General features: G+C 43.0%; 1 protein-coding gene across 1 annotated transcript in view; it reads left to right on the top strand.

The window, feature by feature from the left end:
* The first annotated feature begins 793 nt into the window (after positions 1 to 793).
* LOC140197695 (trimeric intracellular cation channel type B-like) overlaps positions 794 to 18,504 on the top strand; it is a 42,381-nt gene continuing 24,670 nt past the window's right edge. The window contains exon 1 of the mRNA XM_072258048.1: positions 794 to 1,212. Coding sequence (XP_072114149.1) covers positions 1,089 to 1,212 — 124 coding nt within the window. The 5' untranslated portion in view covers positions 794 to 1,088. The remainder of the gene's footprint in view (positions 1,213 to 18,504) is intronic.

Raw genomic sequence — 18,504 nt, 5'->3', positions numbered from 1 at the left:
TGTGATATTCAGGTGTTGGGCCAAATTGTTCTTGTATTCTGTGATGTTGGATCATATTTATCTTGGTGCTGGTGTCAAACTCTTGCACTTCTGGTGATGGTTCAAACAGTGGCACGGTAGCGTAGTAGTTAGCACAATGCTCTATGGTACCAAAGATGTGGATTCAATTCCTGCCGCTGCCTGTAAGAAGTTGGTATGTTCTCCCTGTGACCTTTTGGGTTTCCTCTGGATGCTCCAGTTTCCCTCCACAGTCCAAAGACATGCCAGTTGGTGGGTAATTGTCATTGTAAATTGTCCTGTGATTAGGCTAAAATTAAATTGGGAGAAAGTCCTACTTGTACTGTATCTTAATAAATGATTAAAAAAAAGTTGTGATATTCAAGTAACAGATCAAATTGTTCCTACTCTGATGTTGGATCACGTTGTGGTTGCTGTAGGGTTTTTGCGTTTCTGATTGTGGGAGCAATCTGTTGCAACATTCAAGAATTGTATGCACTTATGCCTGTATTCTCTGATGTTTGAGCAAGCTGTAATTTGGTTTTGGTGTCAAGTTGTTTTATCTCTCATGGTGGGGACAGATTGTTGCGTTAAGTAGGGGACGGGTGAAGTTGTATGCTCGTTCTTGCATTCACTGCTGTTGGATCAAGTTGTAGTCTGATGTTTGGTCCGAGTGTTGCTTTCACTGATGACGGGGACAAACACTTGCCACATAAGGCTGGAGTTGTCGGCAGAATCTCCGCGCTCGGGTCAAGTTGCTGCAGTTCCCAGTGACGGGTGCGGGCGGCTGGCACGCATGCGCGCGGCTGCGCGCATCCTGCTTTCCTGCTTTTCCGTTTCGGGTTCGGGGTTCGCGCGTCGCTGCTCGCGCGTCGCCCCCGTTTCAAAGCGGCGACTTTTTACCTCAGCTCGTCGCGCTTGCTGGACCGCGGCCGCCCACCTCCCAGCCTCAGCCGACATCCCCCCTTGTGTCAACTCAGGGATTATCCCCCGTAACCCGACACCCGGAGGCCGCCTCCCTTGCTTTATTCAACAGCCCATCCGCAAACGGCTGCCGGAGAATCTTCACTCGTCGGGAGTCAACGGCCGAAATGGACATCGTTTCATCGTTGGGGCTGAGCAATTTCGTTCTGCAGTTCTCACGGATTTCCATGTACCCGTTTTTCGACACTGCACATTACACGCTCTCAATCATGAACCTGAAGGAGCAGCCAGGTAAGTGCTGCCGCTACAGGAGTGGAGGAGGATGGTGGAGCAGCTTGATGGGTCTCCTGTTGATGGGGGAGGAGGAGGGAGAGGAGTGGTGGGACCGTGGCCTGCGGGGCAGGAGCCGTGGTGTGCTGACGTGGTCGGGGGGGGGGGTCATGGCCAGCAGGGCAGGAACTGGTTGGTGGTAGGTTGGTCAGTGGGCTAAGGGTGGTGGTGGTGGTGGGAGTATGGTCAGTGGGAGAACAGTTAGGGAGACAGGAGTGGGGGAGGGAGGGATAGTGGGGGAACAGCCAGGGTGACAGGTGTAGGGGTGGGGTAATGTCCAGGGGGTCAGGCATGGTGTGGGGATCGGAGTGGGAGAGGGTGGTGGGAGCATGGCCAGTATGACTGGAGTGATTGTGGGGTTGGGGATGCTCCCATGTGACAAATGTGGACTTGTTTGACAGCTATTGGTCCTAATCAATGGCCTTTGGATCCTGTGTTATCCTGTCATAATTTGCCCCCTACAAGTCTCGTACTCTCCTGCAAGATCCAAGTTTATCCTTTACCTTTGGCAGTTTTAAAGTAGAGTGAGTTGTGGTCAGTATTCTCAGAATATTTGTCCACTATCAGGACCGTCACCTGGTGTGCTCATTTCACAAAACTAGTTCCAGTATTTTCCCTCCTTTAGTGGGACATTAAATATTGTTTTAAGAACCCATCTTGGATGCACTGAAGAAATCCTGCCTGAACTAAAATTGTATTCAGGAAGTTCCAATCAATACTGGGGAAGTTAAAAGACCCCCATTACAATAACCCTATTGTTTCTGCACCTTTCCATAACCTGTTCACATACCTGTTCTTTACCTCACAGTCACTATTTGGAGGTCAGTAGTATAATCCCATCAGTGTAATTGCACCTACCTATTTCTGAGTTCCACCCAAATCTAATATGTCCTCTTTGAGCATTGCTGCGACATTTTCCTTACCAGTAGTGCAACCCCTCCACCTCTTTTATTACCCCTTTATCATGTCTAAATCAACAAAACCCAGGAACATTGAACAGCCAGTCTTGTCCCTCATGCATCCAGGTCTTTGTAGTGGCAATAACATTGTAATTCCATGTACTGATGCAGTTAGTAAATTCATCCTCCGTACCCAGAATATTCCTACCTTTGCAATAAACCCATTGTACCTCATCAGTCCCACTATGCCTGTCCTTTAATGTCCTAACTTTCACTCTTGTCATATCATCTTACTTGCCCTCAAACCCACCACATATTGCCCTGCTGCTGTAGTTCCCATCCCTCTGACATTCTAATTTAAATCTTTCTGAGTAGCACCAGCAAACCTCCCAGCATGGACGTTGGTTGTCCACCAGTTGAGATACAAACTGCCTTAGAAACAGGAGATTCTGCAGATGCTGGAGGAACTGAGCAGGTTGGGCAGCATCTATGGAGGGGAATAAAGAGTTGACTTTTCGGACTGAGATCAGTCCCTAAGAAGGGTTTTGGCTTGAAAACGTCAACTGTTTCTTCCCCTCCACAGATGCTGCCTGACTTGCTGAGTTCCAGCATTTTGTGTGTTTTATACAAACTATTTTGTTTGTACGTGTTAAACTTGCCCAGAAAGAGAGCTCAATGATTGATAAATCTGAAGCCCTCCTTCTTGTATCAGCTTCTTACCACATATTGATCTACATTTCTTACCTTACTAGCATATGGCGTATGTAATCCTGAGATTCCAATTCTGAAGTCCTGCTTTTTAACTTTCTACCTAACATCCTGAAATCATTTTGTAGTACCACATTTCTGCTCCTGTCCATCATTGGTACCTTTATGGACCACGATCCCTGGTTGTTCACTCTCCACTCTAAGAATGTCCTGTATTCACTGTGAGAGATCATTTATCCTGGCATGAGGGAAGCAACGAACCATCTTGGAGACTTGATTATGGCCACAGAAATGCTTCTTATTATGTTTCTTACAATTGAGTCCCCTATTGCTATTTTAGGGGCCTTGGGGACCTGTTGCTATTTCTTACGTTCTTTTATTCTTACTGATGTCCAAATTTCTTCCCCAATGAACGCTATCGAAACAGTTCACCTGGTTACTATTAAATTAATGTTTGTGGAGCTTGATGTGGTTGGGAAGACAGATGGCATCTTGGCCTTTCATGCAAAGAGGGTTGAAGTTTAGAATGATAAAATATTGTTCCAGTTCGGTATTGGGTATTGTGTACAAATTTGATCCCCTTATTAAATAAAGGATATACTAGCAATGAAGACAGATTAGAATAGATTAACTAGTCTCATTTCTGGGATGAGAGGATTTTCCCCCGACCTAAACATCATTGAAAATTTGTGGATAGACCTGAAAAGAGCAATGCATGCAAGACAGCCCAAGAACCCCACAAAACTAGAAGCCTTTTGCAAGGAAGAATGGGCGAAAATCCCCCAAACAAGAATTGAAAGATCCTTAGCTGGCTGCAAAAAGCGTTTACAAGCTGTGATACTTGCCAAATAGGGGGTGTTACTAAGTACTGACCACGCAGGATGCCCAAACTTTTGCTTTGGGCCCTTTTCCTTTTTTGTTATTTTGAAACTAAAATAGTGGTTGCCAACCGGTCAATCTTTGAGACTTTCCCAGTAGATCCTGAAAAAAGTGAAAAATAAATAAATACACAAATACTGCTGGAATGTGAGCATTATAAAAATAAGTAATACTAATTAGGATAATGGTAATATAGCAATACTCCAGCTACTGAAAGCTGTTTGTGAAGAGAGATTGTTTCTGGGTTGCGGGGTTTTAGTTCCGTTCTTTCTGCCCAGTGCACATGTGTGTATAGCTCCCCCGCCATGCACTGCGGTAGAAAAGACCAGAAGTAAAATCCTGCAACCTGGAAGCAACCTCGCTTTACAAACAGCTTTCCATAGCCGCATAGCGGGAGTACTGCTATGTTACCATCATTCTAATCTGTATTAACTTATCTTTATAATGTTCACATTACAACACTTCTCCCCCTTTAAATTCCAAAATTCCCCAAATGTGAATAACTGGGAAACAAAAATACAGTGGTGTCATTATCTTGCGTACCTCTGAAACTTATACTAGTGTCTCAGTAACAGCTTACCAATACAAAACACCTGAAAAACGTGGCAGATTCAACATTCAGTCTAACAAAGGAAACTGTCCATTCAAATATGCAGTCTGTCAGGAGGTTTGTGAGGGCGCTGTCTTGCAACAGATGAAAATTATGAAATCTAAGTACAGGAGCTGTCTTACTCTCAGACACCTCAGACTGTCTCAAGCTGGCTGTCTGTAGTTATGAGCCAAATTTCAGGGAACTAGCAGAAAGTATTCAGCCCCAGTCATCACACTGAGTGCAACAGTCAATTTTTATTCATTTATTAATTCATGTTGAAATTAAATAATGAAACATAGAATTAAAGGTATAATATGAGCATTATAAAAATTAAGTAATATTAATTAAGATAATGGTAATATGGCAATACTCTGGTGATGGAAAGCTGTTTGTAAAGAGAGGTTGCTTCCGGGTTGTGGGGTTTTACTTCTGGTCTTTTCTGCCTGGTGCGCATGCATGTGACTAACCGATTTAGTGGGTTGATCTTGCCTTTCACTAAGGCCGAGGTAGGGGATCTTGGGCTTAAAAAGGTTGGCAACCACTACTGTAAAAGATGGAAATAAAAAAGTAATCTTGCTTAAAATATTAAAGAAATGCATCATCTTTAACTTTATGCCTTTTGGAAATCAGGTCATCTTTTACTCGCTTAGTTATTCACAGTAACAGAAATTATGACCGGGGTGCCCAAACTTTTGCATGCTACTGTATAGGCTATATAGGACCCTGGTCAGGCCCCACTTCGAGTACTGTGCTCAATTCTGGTTGCCTCACTACAGGAAGGACATGGAAACCATAGGAAGGGTGCAGAGGAGATTTACTGGATTGGGGAGCATGCCTTATGAGGATAGGTTGAGTGAACTTGGCTTTTTCTCCTTAGAGCGATGGAGGATGAGAGGGGACCTGATAGAGGTGTACAAGATAAGAAGAGGCATTGATCGTGTGGATAGTCAGAGGCTTTTTCCCAGGGCTGAAATGGCTAGCATGAGAGTGTATAGTTCTAAGGTGCTTGGAAGTAGGTACAGAGGAGATGTCAGGACTAGATTTTTTACACAGAGAGTGGTGAATGTGTGGAATGGGCTGCCAGCGGCGGCGGTGGAGGCAGATACAATAGGATCTTTTAAGGGACTCCTGGATGGATACATGGAGCTTAGATAAATAAAGGGCTATGGGTAAGCCTAGGTAGTTCTAAGCTAAGGACATGTTCGGCACAGCTTTGTGGGCTGAAGGGCCTGTATTGTGCTGTAGGTTTTCTATGTTTCTTCAACCTTGTGTTCAAAATCCTCGTCAGGATTGTTTGTCCCATGAGGCTCCTCAGGATAGTTCAGTCATTCCACACAGACATGAAGGGTGTCGTTCAGTTTGACGGCTCTTCTGTGGAGGCCTTCAACATCCGCAGCAGTGTGAAGCAGGGCTGTGTGCTTGCCCCCACCCTGTTTGGCATCTTCTTCGCAGTCATGCTGAAGCACGCCTTTGGAACATCAACTGATGGTGTCTGCCTCCACACCAGATCGGACGGAAGGCTGTTCAGTTTGTCCCGGCTGAGGGTGAAAACCAAGGTTCGTGAAGTACTCAACAGGGACATGTTGTTTGCAGACGATGCGGCACTGGCAATACACTCTGAAGAGCAACTGCAATGCCTCATGGACAGCTTCTCTAGAGCCTGCCAGGACCAGCTTGACCATCAGCCTGAAGAAGACCAACGTGTTGGGCCAAAGCGTTGAGCACCCCCCTGCCATTACCATCAACAACTATGAAACTATGAGGTAGAGGTAGTTCACGAGTTTACATACCTTGGCTCCACCATCATGGACAGTCCCTCCCTAGACCCTAAGATCAACAGACAGATCGGACGAGCAGCCAAGCTGGACAGGGAGTCTGGGAGAACTGAAAGCTGACAACGCACACCAAAGTTGCAGTCTACAGGGCCTGCGTCCTCAGCACACTGCTTTATGGCAGCGAGACCTGGAGCCTCTACTACAGACAAGAGCAGTGTCTCAATGCCTTCCACCTTTGCAGCCTGAGACGCATCCTGGACATCAAGAGGACTGACCGAGTCACCAACAATGAGGTCCTGGCCTGCGCCCAGATACCCAGCCTCTTCACCCTGCTCCAACAATGCTGTCTCAGCTGGCTGGGCCACATACACCGCATGTCAGATGGGAGGATCCCAAAAGACCTGCTGTACGTGGAACTGGCCTCCGGCAAGAGAGCACAAGGGCGGCCCCCATCTTCATTTCAAAGATGTCTGCAAGAGAGACATAAAGGCACTGAGCATGAATGTCGAGAGATGGGAGGACATTGCAAGCGATCACCCTCACTGGAGGCTGGAGCTATGCAGAGGTCTAAAAAGAGAAGAGCAGCTGAGGCTTGCTGCTGAAGAAAAGTGCACTCGCCAAAAAAACGCCACCAAGGCAACACTGGAGGACAGCACCTTCAAGTGCAGTCACTGCAGCCGAGACTGCCACTCCCGAGTGGGCCTCTACAGCCACAACAGACGCTGCTCTACCAACGCAGACTGAAGCAGGATTTTCCAGGCGCAGATTCATGGTCTCGCGAGACTAACGGATGCCACCAATGTTTCTAGATCTTCTGTAAACTTTATGCCTCGCACCTTAAATGCATGTACTCAGGAGCTCTAGCCCTGGTAAATCTTTTCTGCATTTTGTCCACTTTAAACATACTTTTCCTATAATAGGGTGACCAAAACTCCACAAAGAGTGGCCTCGCAAACAACATTTACATATGCAGCATGTAGTCCCAATTACTGTATTTGGTGCCCTGTCTGGTGAAGGCCAGTGTGCTGAATGCCATTTTCACCAAGTTAGCTATCTGCAACAATGTTTTCAATTGCTCCCATGTGTCAGATGTGGTTTTGTCTGATAGCAGCTTCTTATCAAAAAACACCTCCTACCTCCTGCATAATAATATAGTTCAAATTCAAGTTTAATTATTATTCAGCCAAATGAAACAGCATTACTCCAGGACCAAGGTGCAAAACACAGTACCAACATTCATACATGGCACAAAGCACGTATAGCATATATAAGATAACAATAAAATACAGTCACATGAAAAAAATATTCAAAATCTCTTGAGTCCATGAATGTTGCAGCAGTCTGCATTTGAACACAGTACAGATTGTCTTCTGCCAAGTGAACACTGGTGGGCAGCACCAACTCCAGATTGGAAACCGTGCCACACTGTCCCTGGCGCTCTGATGGAGCTTACTGACTTCGATATCTCTCTCCTGGGCTGCTGTCAACAGGTAACACTGTGGCTTGAGGCTAGTCCTTGTTATGACTGAGGCCATGCTGTGCCCCTGCCATCCACCAATAAACCAGTGAATTGGACTTGCAGTATTCCACATTAACAATGTAAAACAGGGTCTTGCGATCACAAGAAAAACGATTAAGACGATTACTTGCTTTTAGACTGTAAGGCATTCACTTGTGGTTAGACAGAAGTAATAATTACTTGTAGTTACTGTAATTTTCCTTTCCAAATTTAGTATTTTCTCACAAGGTACAGACATACCCCTACTCATAACTATCTTAAAACTCAAGGAGTTGTCATCACTATTCCCAAAATGTTTTGTTACTTAAAGACCTGGCCAGGCACAATCCCAAAATAAGGTCCAATATGGTCTCTTGTCTTGGACTATCTACAGATTGCTTCAAGAAACCCTCCTGACTGCACTGAAATGATTCTGCCTCATCTAAGCCTCTTGCACTGAGGAAATTGCTGTCAATATCAGAATCAGAGTCAGGTTTATTATCACCGGCATGTGACGTGACATTTGTTAACTTCGCAGCAGCAGTTCAATGCAATACATAATCTAGCAGAGAGAGAAAAAATAATAATAAATAAAATGAAACATAATCATAGATAAACAAGTAAATCAATTACGTATATTGAATAGACTTAAAAGAATGTGCAAAAACAGAAATACTGTATATTTTTAAAAGGTGAGGTAGTGTCCAAAGCTTCAATATCCATTTAGGAATCGGATGGCAGAGGGGAAGAAGCTGTTGCTGAATTGCTGAGTATATGCCTTCAGGCTTCTGTATCTCCTACCTGATGGTAACAGTGAAAAAAGGGCATGCTCTGGGTGCTGGAGGTCCTTAATAATGGAGGCTGCCTTTCTCAGACACCACTCCCTAAAGGTGTCCTAGGTACTTTGTAGGCTAGTACCCAAGATGGAGCTGACTAGATTTACAACCTTCTGCAGCTTCTTTCGGTAATGTGCAGTAGCCCGTCCATACCAGACAGTGATGCAGCCTGTCAGGATGCTTTCCATGGTACAACTGTAGAAGTTTTTGAGCGTATTTGTTAACATGCCATATCTCTTCAAATTTCTAATAAAGTATAGCCACTGTCTTGCCTTCTTTATAACTACATCGATATGTTGTGACCAGGTCAGATCCTCAGAGATCTTGACACTGAGGAACTTGAATCTGCTCACTCTCTCCACTTCTGATCCATGTATGAGGATTGGTATGTGCTCCTTTGTCTTACCCTTCCTGAAGTTCACAATCAGCTCTTTTGTCTTATTGATGTTGAGTGTCAGGTTGTTGCTGCAGCACCATTCCACTAGTTGGCAATATTGGGGAAGTTAAAATTACCCACTATAACAATTCTGTTACTTTTACAGTATTCCATATTGTGGATATGTATATATCCCTCTATGTTCTGTTAGTTATTGGGAGGCCAGTAGTATAAATATCTTGTAGTGACTGACAGGCTCGCTTCCTGAAACCCAGAAGCTTTACTACTATCTACAAAGGGGAAGTCAGAAATGTAATGGAATATTTTCAATTTGTAAGGGTGAATGCAACTCCAATAAGGCTCAAGATTTGATACCTTTTAAGGACAGACCAGCATGGCATTTTAAATATTACATCCGTAATATTTTGAGAGAAAGCTAAGGGTCCTGGTTCTCATGTTCCCTTTTCACTTGCTAGCACTGTTTTCGGTGCATCTTTTTGCTCACCAGTTTCAGTGAAAATACGTTATCCTACTGTAAAAACCTTAAAGATAAAATTGAAGATATCTGATAGTGGAAAATCTGCTAGTTGAGCACCTTCAAAGTACTATGTTTGTTGGAATAAGAATTTTATGATAGATCATTTTTCTTTCATTCACTTCACAATTTGGCAAGGCTAGCATTCATTGCCCATTCCTAATTTTCTTTGAAATGATGATGTTGATCCATCTTGAATTGCTGAAATCCTTTTGGATATTGGTTGGGAAGTTCCAGGATTTAGATTCAGAGATGAAGGAGGAATGGCAGTATTAATTTCAAAGCAAGATAGTACACGGGTTTGGGAGATTCTGTTGAAATGCATATTGTAGGCTCACTGTTGTAATGACATGGCTGTGGTCGTAGGAATGAATATTTTAAAGTGGTCAATGGATATTATTAAGGTGATCGGTTGTTCTGGATGATGTTGAGTTTCTTGAGTAGTTGAAACTGCGCTCAATTAGGCGAATGAAAATTCCATCTTCCTAAATGTTCTTTCTACCATTAGCATTCAGTGACTGAAACATACAACATTAATAAAATACATTTAAGTTGCTCACTTCTGCTTTGAAAGTTTCACCCAATCACACAGAACCTCTACACCAAGGATAAGATTCAGGTGAAAGGCACAAGCCACCTGCGTATTGTCTCTCCTTGTCACACATCATCCTGACTTGAAATAATACTGCCATTCTTCCGTCGCTGTTGAATTTTGAACCTGATACTGAATAAAAAAATGTGATTTTAGGAGTAGAAAGAGGCTACTTTGCTCCTCAAGCTTGCACCACCATTAACTTCACATCTTACGACTCTGTATCCTCAGGAAATGTAACAAACATTCATTCAATGCCTTTTATATAAATTACAAATGGTAAGACACTAATCACTGTGCTAAAGTACCTGTTTCTTCAAAGTTCAAAGTAAATTTTATCATCAAAGTACACGTACGTCACCATATACAACCTAGAGATTCATTTTCTTGTGGGCACACTCAATAAATCTATAGAGTAATAACCATAACAGAATCAGTGAAAGACTATCCAGCTAGGGTGTTCAAGCAGAGTGCAGAAGGCAACAAACCGTGCAAATACAAAAAGAAGAAATAATAATAATAAATAAGCAATAAATATTGAGAGCATGAGATGAAGTGTCCTTGAATGCAAGTCCATTGGTTATGGGAAGATTTCAATTATGGGCAAGTGAAGTAATCCCATTTGGTTCAAATGGTTGAGGGTAGTAAGTGTTACAGCACCAGGTTCAGGGAGTCCCAAGGCTCTTGTACGTTCTTCCTGATGGCAGCAGCAAGAAGCGAGTATGTCATGGATGGTAAGGGGGCGACCCCGATGATGGATGCTGCTTTTTTTGCGACAGCATTTTATGTAGATATGCTCAGTGGTTGGGAGGGCTTTACCTATGATTGGCTGGACCATATCCATTGCTTTTGTAGGATTTTTCTAGAATTAGGGGACATAACCTCAAGATTCGAGAGAGTAAATTTAGGATGGAGAGGAGGAGGAATTGCTTTTCCCAAAGAGTGGTGAATCTGTGGAGTTCTCTACCCGATGAAGCAGTGGAGGCTACCTCAGTAAATATATTTAAGACAAGGTTGGATAGATTTTTGCATAGTAGGGGAACTACGGGTTATGGGGAAAAGGCAGGTAGGTGGTGATGGTCAGATCAGCCATGATCTTGTTGAATGGCAGAGCAGGCTCGATGGACCAGACAGCCTACTCTTGCTCCTATATCTTATGTTCTTGTGTTCCATTAAAGGGCTTTGGTGTTTGCATACCAGGGTGTGATGCAGCCAGTCAATATACTCTTCATCACACAGCTATAGAAGTTTGTCAAAGCTTTAGATGTCATACCGAATCTTCCAGACTTCAAAGGAAGTACAAGTGCTGCTGTGCTTTCTTTGTAATTGCACTTATGTGCTGGGCCCAGGACAGGTCTGCTGAAATAGTAACACCTAGTAATTTAAATTTGCCAACCCTCTCCACCTCTAATCCTTTGATGGGAACTGGCTCATTGACCTCTGGTTTCCTTTTCCTGTAATCTATAATTGGCTGTTGTTTTATGACACCACTGAGCCAGATTTTCAATTTCCCTCTTACATGTTGATTCATTATCACCTTTGATTTGGCTTATGACAGTAGTGTCATCAGCAAACTTGAATATGGCATTGGAGCTGTGCTTATTCATACAGTCATAAATGTAAGGTAAGCAGGCCAGGGGGCGAAGACACAGTCTTGTGGTGCACCTGTGCTGTTGGAGATTGTGGAGGAGATGTTGCCAATCTGAACTAACTGGCGTCTGCAAATGAGGAAGTCCAGGATCCAATGGCAGACTGGGAGACCACTTTGCTGAACACCTACACTCTGTCCGCCAGAGAAAGCAGGATCTCCCAGTGGCACCACATTTTAATTCCACATCCCATTCCCATTCTGACATGTCTATCCACGGCCTCCTCTACTGTAAAGATGAAGCCACACTCAGGTTGGAGGAACAACACCTTATATTCCTTCTGGGTAGCCTCCAACCTGATGTCATGAACATTGACTTCTCTAACTTGTGCTAATGCCCCACCTCCCCCTCGTACCCCATCCGTTATTTATTTTTATACACACATTCTTTCTCTCACTCTCCTTTTTCTCCCTCTGTCCCTCTGACTATACCCCTTGCCCATCCTCTGGGTTCCCCGCCCCCCTTGTCTTTCTCCCTGGGCCTCCTGTCCCATGATCCTCTCATATTCCCTTTGCCAATCACCTGTCCAGCTCTTGGCTCCATCCCACCCCCTCCTGTCTTCTCCTATCATTTTGGATCTCCCCCTCCCCCTCCCACTTTCAAATCTCTTACTAACTTTTCCTTCAGTTAGTCCTGATGAAGGGTCTCGGCCTGAAACGTCGACTGTACCTCTTCCTAGAGATGCTGCCTGGCCTGCTGCGTTCACCAGCAACTTTGATGTGTGTTGCTTGAATTTCCAGCATCTGCAGAATTCCTGTTGTTTCCAATGGCAGGTATTGAGGCCAAGGTCTTTGAGCTTATTGATTAATTTTGAGGGGATGATGGTATTGAATGTTGAGCTGTAGTTGTTTATCCATAGCATATCTTTTTTCAAAGATTTCAAAATTTTCAGTCAAATATGATTTCTTTGACAAAACCACATTGACTTTGGCTGATCTCTTGATTTTTTTTTCCACCAGCTAGCCCTATTAAGCTAGCTAACCTGTGGCTTTCTGTGTCCTGTTTTGAATAAAGGTGTTACAATTGCTAATTTCCAATCTAGTAGAACCTCTATGAATCGGAGGAGTTTTGGAAAATTAAAATTTATCGGTTTTCTCGCTAGCCAATAACCACCAAATGAAATGTATCATAACCTGGAGAGTTGTTGACTGGTAGTTGCAATAATTTGCTTAAACGTTTCCATCTTAAGCCCACCATCTCTTCTGGGGCTTCGGCTGCCAATGTCCTCTTTCTTAGACCAGTCTTTCAGGTGTCTGTCCCCAGTTGTAGCCAGTCTTCTTGGTAGCCTTCCTCTCCCAGGGATGAGGACTTGGGAGCTTCTGTTGGTGTTTCTGTAGCTCTGGGTTTTTATGGGATGGGGTTACTAGCCCCATGTCTAACCCTGTTCTTTTTGTAGCTGAGCTTGGGACTATCCATTGCAAAGTTTTAAATGTTTCCTGGTGGTTGTAATTTTCCTGAGTTTTTCCCATTTGATGTAATTTTTATCCACTATAGTGAAAATAACTGTTTAATTCATTTCCCTTCTCCTTGTTCTCATTATTAACTCCTCAGACTCACTAATAGGACCAGCACTTTTATCAGTTTCAAAACTCTTTAGAATCTCTTACTATTGTTTTTATACAATTAAGTTGGCCATAAATATAGTCTAATTTGTTTTTTAATTCCTTGCCCAATTGTTATTGTCTTTTATGTTCTTTTCAACCTTTGACCTGCCACCACTTCTGTGCAATTATAAACTTTTTCTTAAATGTCATGTTTAATGTTTTCCTTTAACCATGGATGGTGGTTTTCTCCCTGCTGGTGATACTAAGATTCTCAAAATGATTAAAGACTAAATTTCTCATTTTCCAATTATTAAATTGGACTTTTTATTTGGACTACTATCTTCACAGTACAGTGGAAAGTGTCTATGCTAATTAGCAGCAATGAGTGATGCTTAACATGTTTAACCAAGCTCAACAGTGGCACCAGCAGGATTGTCATAATGTAGCAACTTGTGAATGGTATTTAAATACTCCGAATGGAGGCCCAAAAACAAGGATACAGCAGTAGCCACATCACTACGTCATTTTATTTTTAGTTTTGCCCAGAATTAGCTTTGCTGTTGACTACTGTAGAGGAGCCCGCTTCACAGAGCACTTACAGACTATAGGTCTTCTAAATCCATGATAAAAATGATTTTTATTTTATGAGAGGTATTGTTCATGAGAAGCTGGTGGTGCCTTAAATTGCTGCAATCCATTCTCATGGTGTTGCTAGGTAGGAAGTTTCACGTTCTTGACACCGGGGTAATTAACAACAGAGTAGAGATTTCAAAGCCTACTAGCAGTGTACCTATAATTGCCAGAGTTTATGAAGTTATTCTACCTGGGTTGTACAGCTGATCTTCACAATCTTTAGTCATCAATCTCGGAATCCCTGGCTGTGATATTCAACTCTGTACGACTGATCACAATGCAAAGTACTGCCCTTGGTATAGTCCATGCTATTATCAATCTCGTCCTTCCAGTCTTTCAGAACATCTAAGTGATTGTATCGAAACATTGGACATTCAAGCAGAATGAGAATATTAAAGATCAAAGCACTTTGTTATCAAAGTACTTATGTATACATTATACAACCTTGAGATTTGTTTCCTTTCAGGCAGTCACAAAACAAAAACCCAAAAGGACCCATTTTTTTAAAAAAAGAGCAACAAACACCCAGTTGGTAGAGGAAAAAAAAAGCAAATTGTGCAAACAATTAGTGTAAGCAAATAGCATTTATAATGAAAGTGAATCCTCGGGTATGAAGCCCAGAGCAGGCCACCGCCTCAGCCTCAGTTCAGCACATTGTGCAGTAAATGTCGCGGAGCCCACAGACATGAAGCCTGGAGCAGCTAGAGCAGGCCTACAGCCTCTGCCTTAGTGCAGCAAAAAGCAGAGTCAATATTGCAGACTAGCGAGCTGAACTGGCCTGACCCTCACCTCTGATCCTGACCTCTGCATTTTCAATCCATCTGGCTCAGCATTTAGATTGTCCAAACATCAGCCACTTATGGTATGTGCATGTGCATGCACAACAAGGAGCAGGACTAGATGTTGATGCCATCAACTTGTTAAATGAGGCATCAGGGTTTACATCACTAGCAGCTTGTTAATTGTTAGTTTATTCCATTCCTTTAAATAGAAATCAGAAATTCACCCATTGGGTAAGCGTGGAACCAGAAAAGGCTTTGTAGTTGGCAGGAATGGCACTTATTGAGAATCAAAAATAGATAAATCGGCCATGTTTTTAAAGTTCCTGCATTTTTGGTGTTTATTTTTAATATTACCTCAGTGAACATTTCCCTCAGTCTTTTAGCACAGATTACATTTTAAGACTTTATTAACGATCCATTACAGTAGCCCTTCTGCCTTTTCTCAAAATGATAAATGATGCTGACCATTTCATATCTTTTGGGGATGGAGCTCTGTCTGTCATGGCCATTTGGGGCCAGAAATGGCCACTTATGGCAATTCTTGTACTGTACCATGTTTTGCTAATCTTTGGAGGATTGAGCCCACAAGTGCATGTTCAGAATCAGAATCAAAGGTAGGTCCCAAGGGTAGGTCAGCAGAAACCTGATATTTCCAAATCAAAATTGCTTGACTTGAAGGGAAGCGAGGTGATCCTTCTAGGTCAGGGGTGTCAAAGTACTGGCCCACGGAATGATTTGGGGGAAAAAAAGTATATTCATGACTATTTATTATGTATCTGTACAGCAGCCACTCTCTCTCCCTTGCTGCTCTCTCTCCCACCACTGTCCGTGCCACCTGCTGCGCCGGCAGCTTGTTGTGTGTACTTAGAAATCAATAGGTGGCAGTTAACCACCTGCTGTGCATGAGCACCTACCACCCTGCACTGAAGACTACTAAGGCCCCACTTATGTTGTCAGACACAGTATAAGCGCACAGAGTACTCAGGTAAGTAACGCCTGTAGCAAGGCTGAGACTGTTTGCTGCTGTGGTTCAAAATGCTTTCAAGAAAAGAAAAGTTGACATCGAAGGTCGGATATTCAACGATAACTGGAAAGATCTTTTTTTCTTCTGTGAGGTCAACGGCAAACCTGTGTGTCTGATATGCTTGCAGCAAGTGGCTGTGGCAAAAGAGTACAATAGCAAACGACACTATGAGACATCACACGGAGAAAAATATGACAAGTACGCAGGACGACTTGGAACACCAAAGGTGAATGAGCTTGAAGCAGCTCTGAAAAAACAGCAATCAGTGTTCACCAAAAGTCGAGAGACTCATGATGGAGCTGTCAAGGCCAGCTATATTATCGCCAACAAAATAGCTGCTGCGTCGAAGCCATACTCAGAGGGAGAATTCATCAAAGCATGCATGCTGATGGTGGCTGAGCTGGTATGCCCTGAGAAGAGACAAGCTTTTGATAATATCAGCTTGTCAAGAAATGCTGTGGCAGAGAGAATTGGGGACCTTGCAGGAGATTTGAACAGTCAACTAAAAGACAAAGTGAAGTCATTTATTGCCTTCTCTATTGCAATTGATGAGAGCACCGACGTGACTGATTTATTCATGGTGTTGATGCATCTTTGACCGTCACCGAGGACTTTGTGGAGATGGTGCCCATGACAAACACCACAACGGCGAGCGACGTTTTCTCCAGCCTCGTCAAGGCCTTGGACAGGCTGCGGGTTGACTGGAGTCACGCTGTCAGCGTGGCAACAGATGGCGCACCGTCCATGGTTGGGAAAAAGCAGGTGTTGTTGCGAAACTCAGAGAGAAAGTTCACACAGAGAATCCAGAGCAGGAATTCTGTAATTTTCATTGTATTATACACCAAGAGGCGTTATGTAGCAGGAGCTTGAAGATGGACAATGTCATGGATGTAGTAATCAAAATGGTTAATTTTATTAGAGCCAGGGGACTCAACCATCAGCAATTTGACGCTCTTTTGTCCGAAAGTAATATTGGACACGGCCTACCCTACCACACTGAAGTCCGCTGGTTGAGCAGAGGGGTTGTGCCCAAACATTTTTTTCAATTACGTGCGGAAATTGGACTATTCATGAACGAGAAAGGAAAGCCAGTGGCAGAGTTGGATGACCCAGACTGGCTTCATGATCTTGCATTTTTGTTGGATATAACAGAGCAGTTAAATGTACTTAATGTTAACATACAAGGCCGCAACAAACTTGTTACTGAATACTATGACACCATTTGTGCCTTTCAAATTAAATTAGGCCTGTGGGAGATGCAACTATCCAGGAGCAACCCAGCTCATTTCCCCTCTTTGCAGTCTGTGTGTGTCGCTCATGGGAATAATGACAACATGGACAGGTACAAGGACAAAATATCACGGCTGAAAAGTGAGTTTCAGAATCGTTTCCAAGTCTTCACTCAGCCCGAGAAGGAATCCTCACTATTTTGCTCGCCTTTTGCTGTCAGTGCAGCATCAGATGTGCCGGAGGAACTCCAAATGGAACTAATTGAAATTCAGTGTAACTCGCTTTGAAATATAAATTTGAGACTGTGGGTCTGGACTCATTCTATCAATACCTGGGACTGATGTACCCCAAGATGACAGACTTTGCCTCAAAGATCCTTTGCATGTTCGGGACAACATATCTCTGTGAGCAGGCGTTCTCCATAATGAACATTAACAAATCCAAACTGTGCTCGCAGCTGACACACAGACATCTAAATGACATTATGAAAATCACAACTGCCCAGAAACTGGTCCCTGATGTTGACAGGCTGGTTAAAGCCAAGAGGTGTCAGGTGTCTGGAAGCAGCAAGTGAAAAATGAGTGACACTGTTCGATGCACTGCTACATGTAAGCAAAATGCATTATGAAATCTTGAGTGTCATAATATTGTGATTCATTCATTTTCTGACTATTCTATTGTAAATGTGATCACCTAAATAAAAATTAGAGGCTAACTGTGTTCATTGTCTGAGTTTGATTGCTGGAAGCAGGCTAGTAAAAATTAGGTGCAGTTCTGTAGCCTACATTTGCAATTTGTTTTGTTAGGTCTACATTTGTATCTGCTAATGTTTTATTTCAAATGGTTTACTAATGGAAAGGGTGTGGTTCCCAAAACAATCTTAGCCAAAATAGCATCGTTTTTTCTTTCTCTCATCACAACTTTCTTGTAGTCTACGACTGTAAGTTAATACCAATCATAAAAAATAATGCTTGCTAGGCAATCTTCATAAGAAATGAAATTTGTAAAGTGAAACATTTTGTAGTTATAGCAGAGACTGAGACACATGAGAGCAGGTTGAAAAAACGAAGGCAACGAAAGCTGTGGGAGTATGAGTGCACAACTGATCTGGCCCGCATGAAGTCGCATTTTGCCCAATCCGGCACGTGACCTAAAATGAGTTTGACACTCCTGTTCTAGGTGATGAAGAAGATTAATAAAGAAGATGATCAACAATGGGAAGGTGCAAATTTCATTCAGTCGTCTTGTTTTTTCTTCGAATTATCTCATTTTGTTTGGTTTCATTTTGAGAGTTCTATTGCTTGTAAAGTTGTGAAGTGAAATACAGGTGTCCCCCGCTTTTCAAACGTTCGCTTTACGAAACCTCACTGTTATGAAAGACCTACATTAGTACCCTGTTTTCACTTTCAGAAGGTCTTTTCACTGTTATGAAAAAAATTCAGCGCGCGATAAAAGGCAGTGTGTGCCCCGAGCAGCTGCTCTCCCCCGGATTCTCGCCGGCATTGCTTAAACACATGCCTGCGAGCAGCTGTTTGCAAGATGAGTTCTATGGTGTCGGAAAAGCCTGAAAGAGCTCGTAAGGGTGTTACACTTGCGTAAAACTAGACATAATTAAGCGTTTTGATCGTGGTGAACGAAGCAAGGACAGTGTGAGTTTGGCTTGTGGAAGTTGATGAAGATGATGTTGAAGAGGTTTTGGCA

This window comes from Mobula birostris, chromosome 5 (assembly GCF_030028105.1).
Source record: "Mobula birostris isolate sMobBir1 chromosome 5, sMobBir1.hap1, whole genome shotgun sequence".
In the NCBI taxonomy this organism is placed as follows: Eukaryota; Metazoa; Chordata; class Chondrichthyes; order Myliobatiformes; family Myliobatidae; genus Mobula; species Mobula birostris.
Note: the sequence above shows the minus strand (reverse complement) of the source record. Positions and strands in the feature narration are given on the sequence as shown.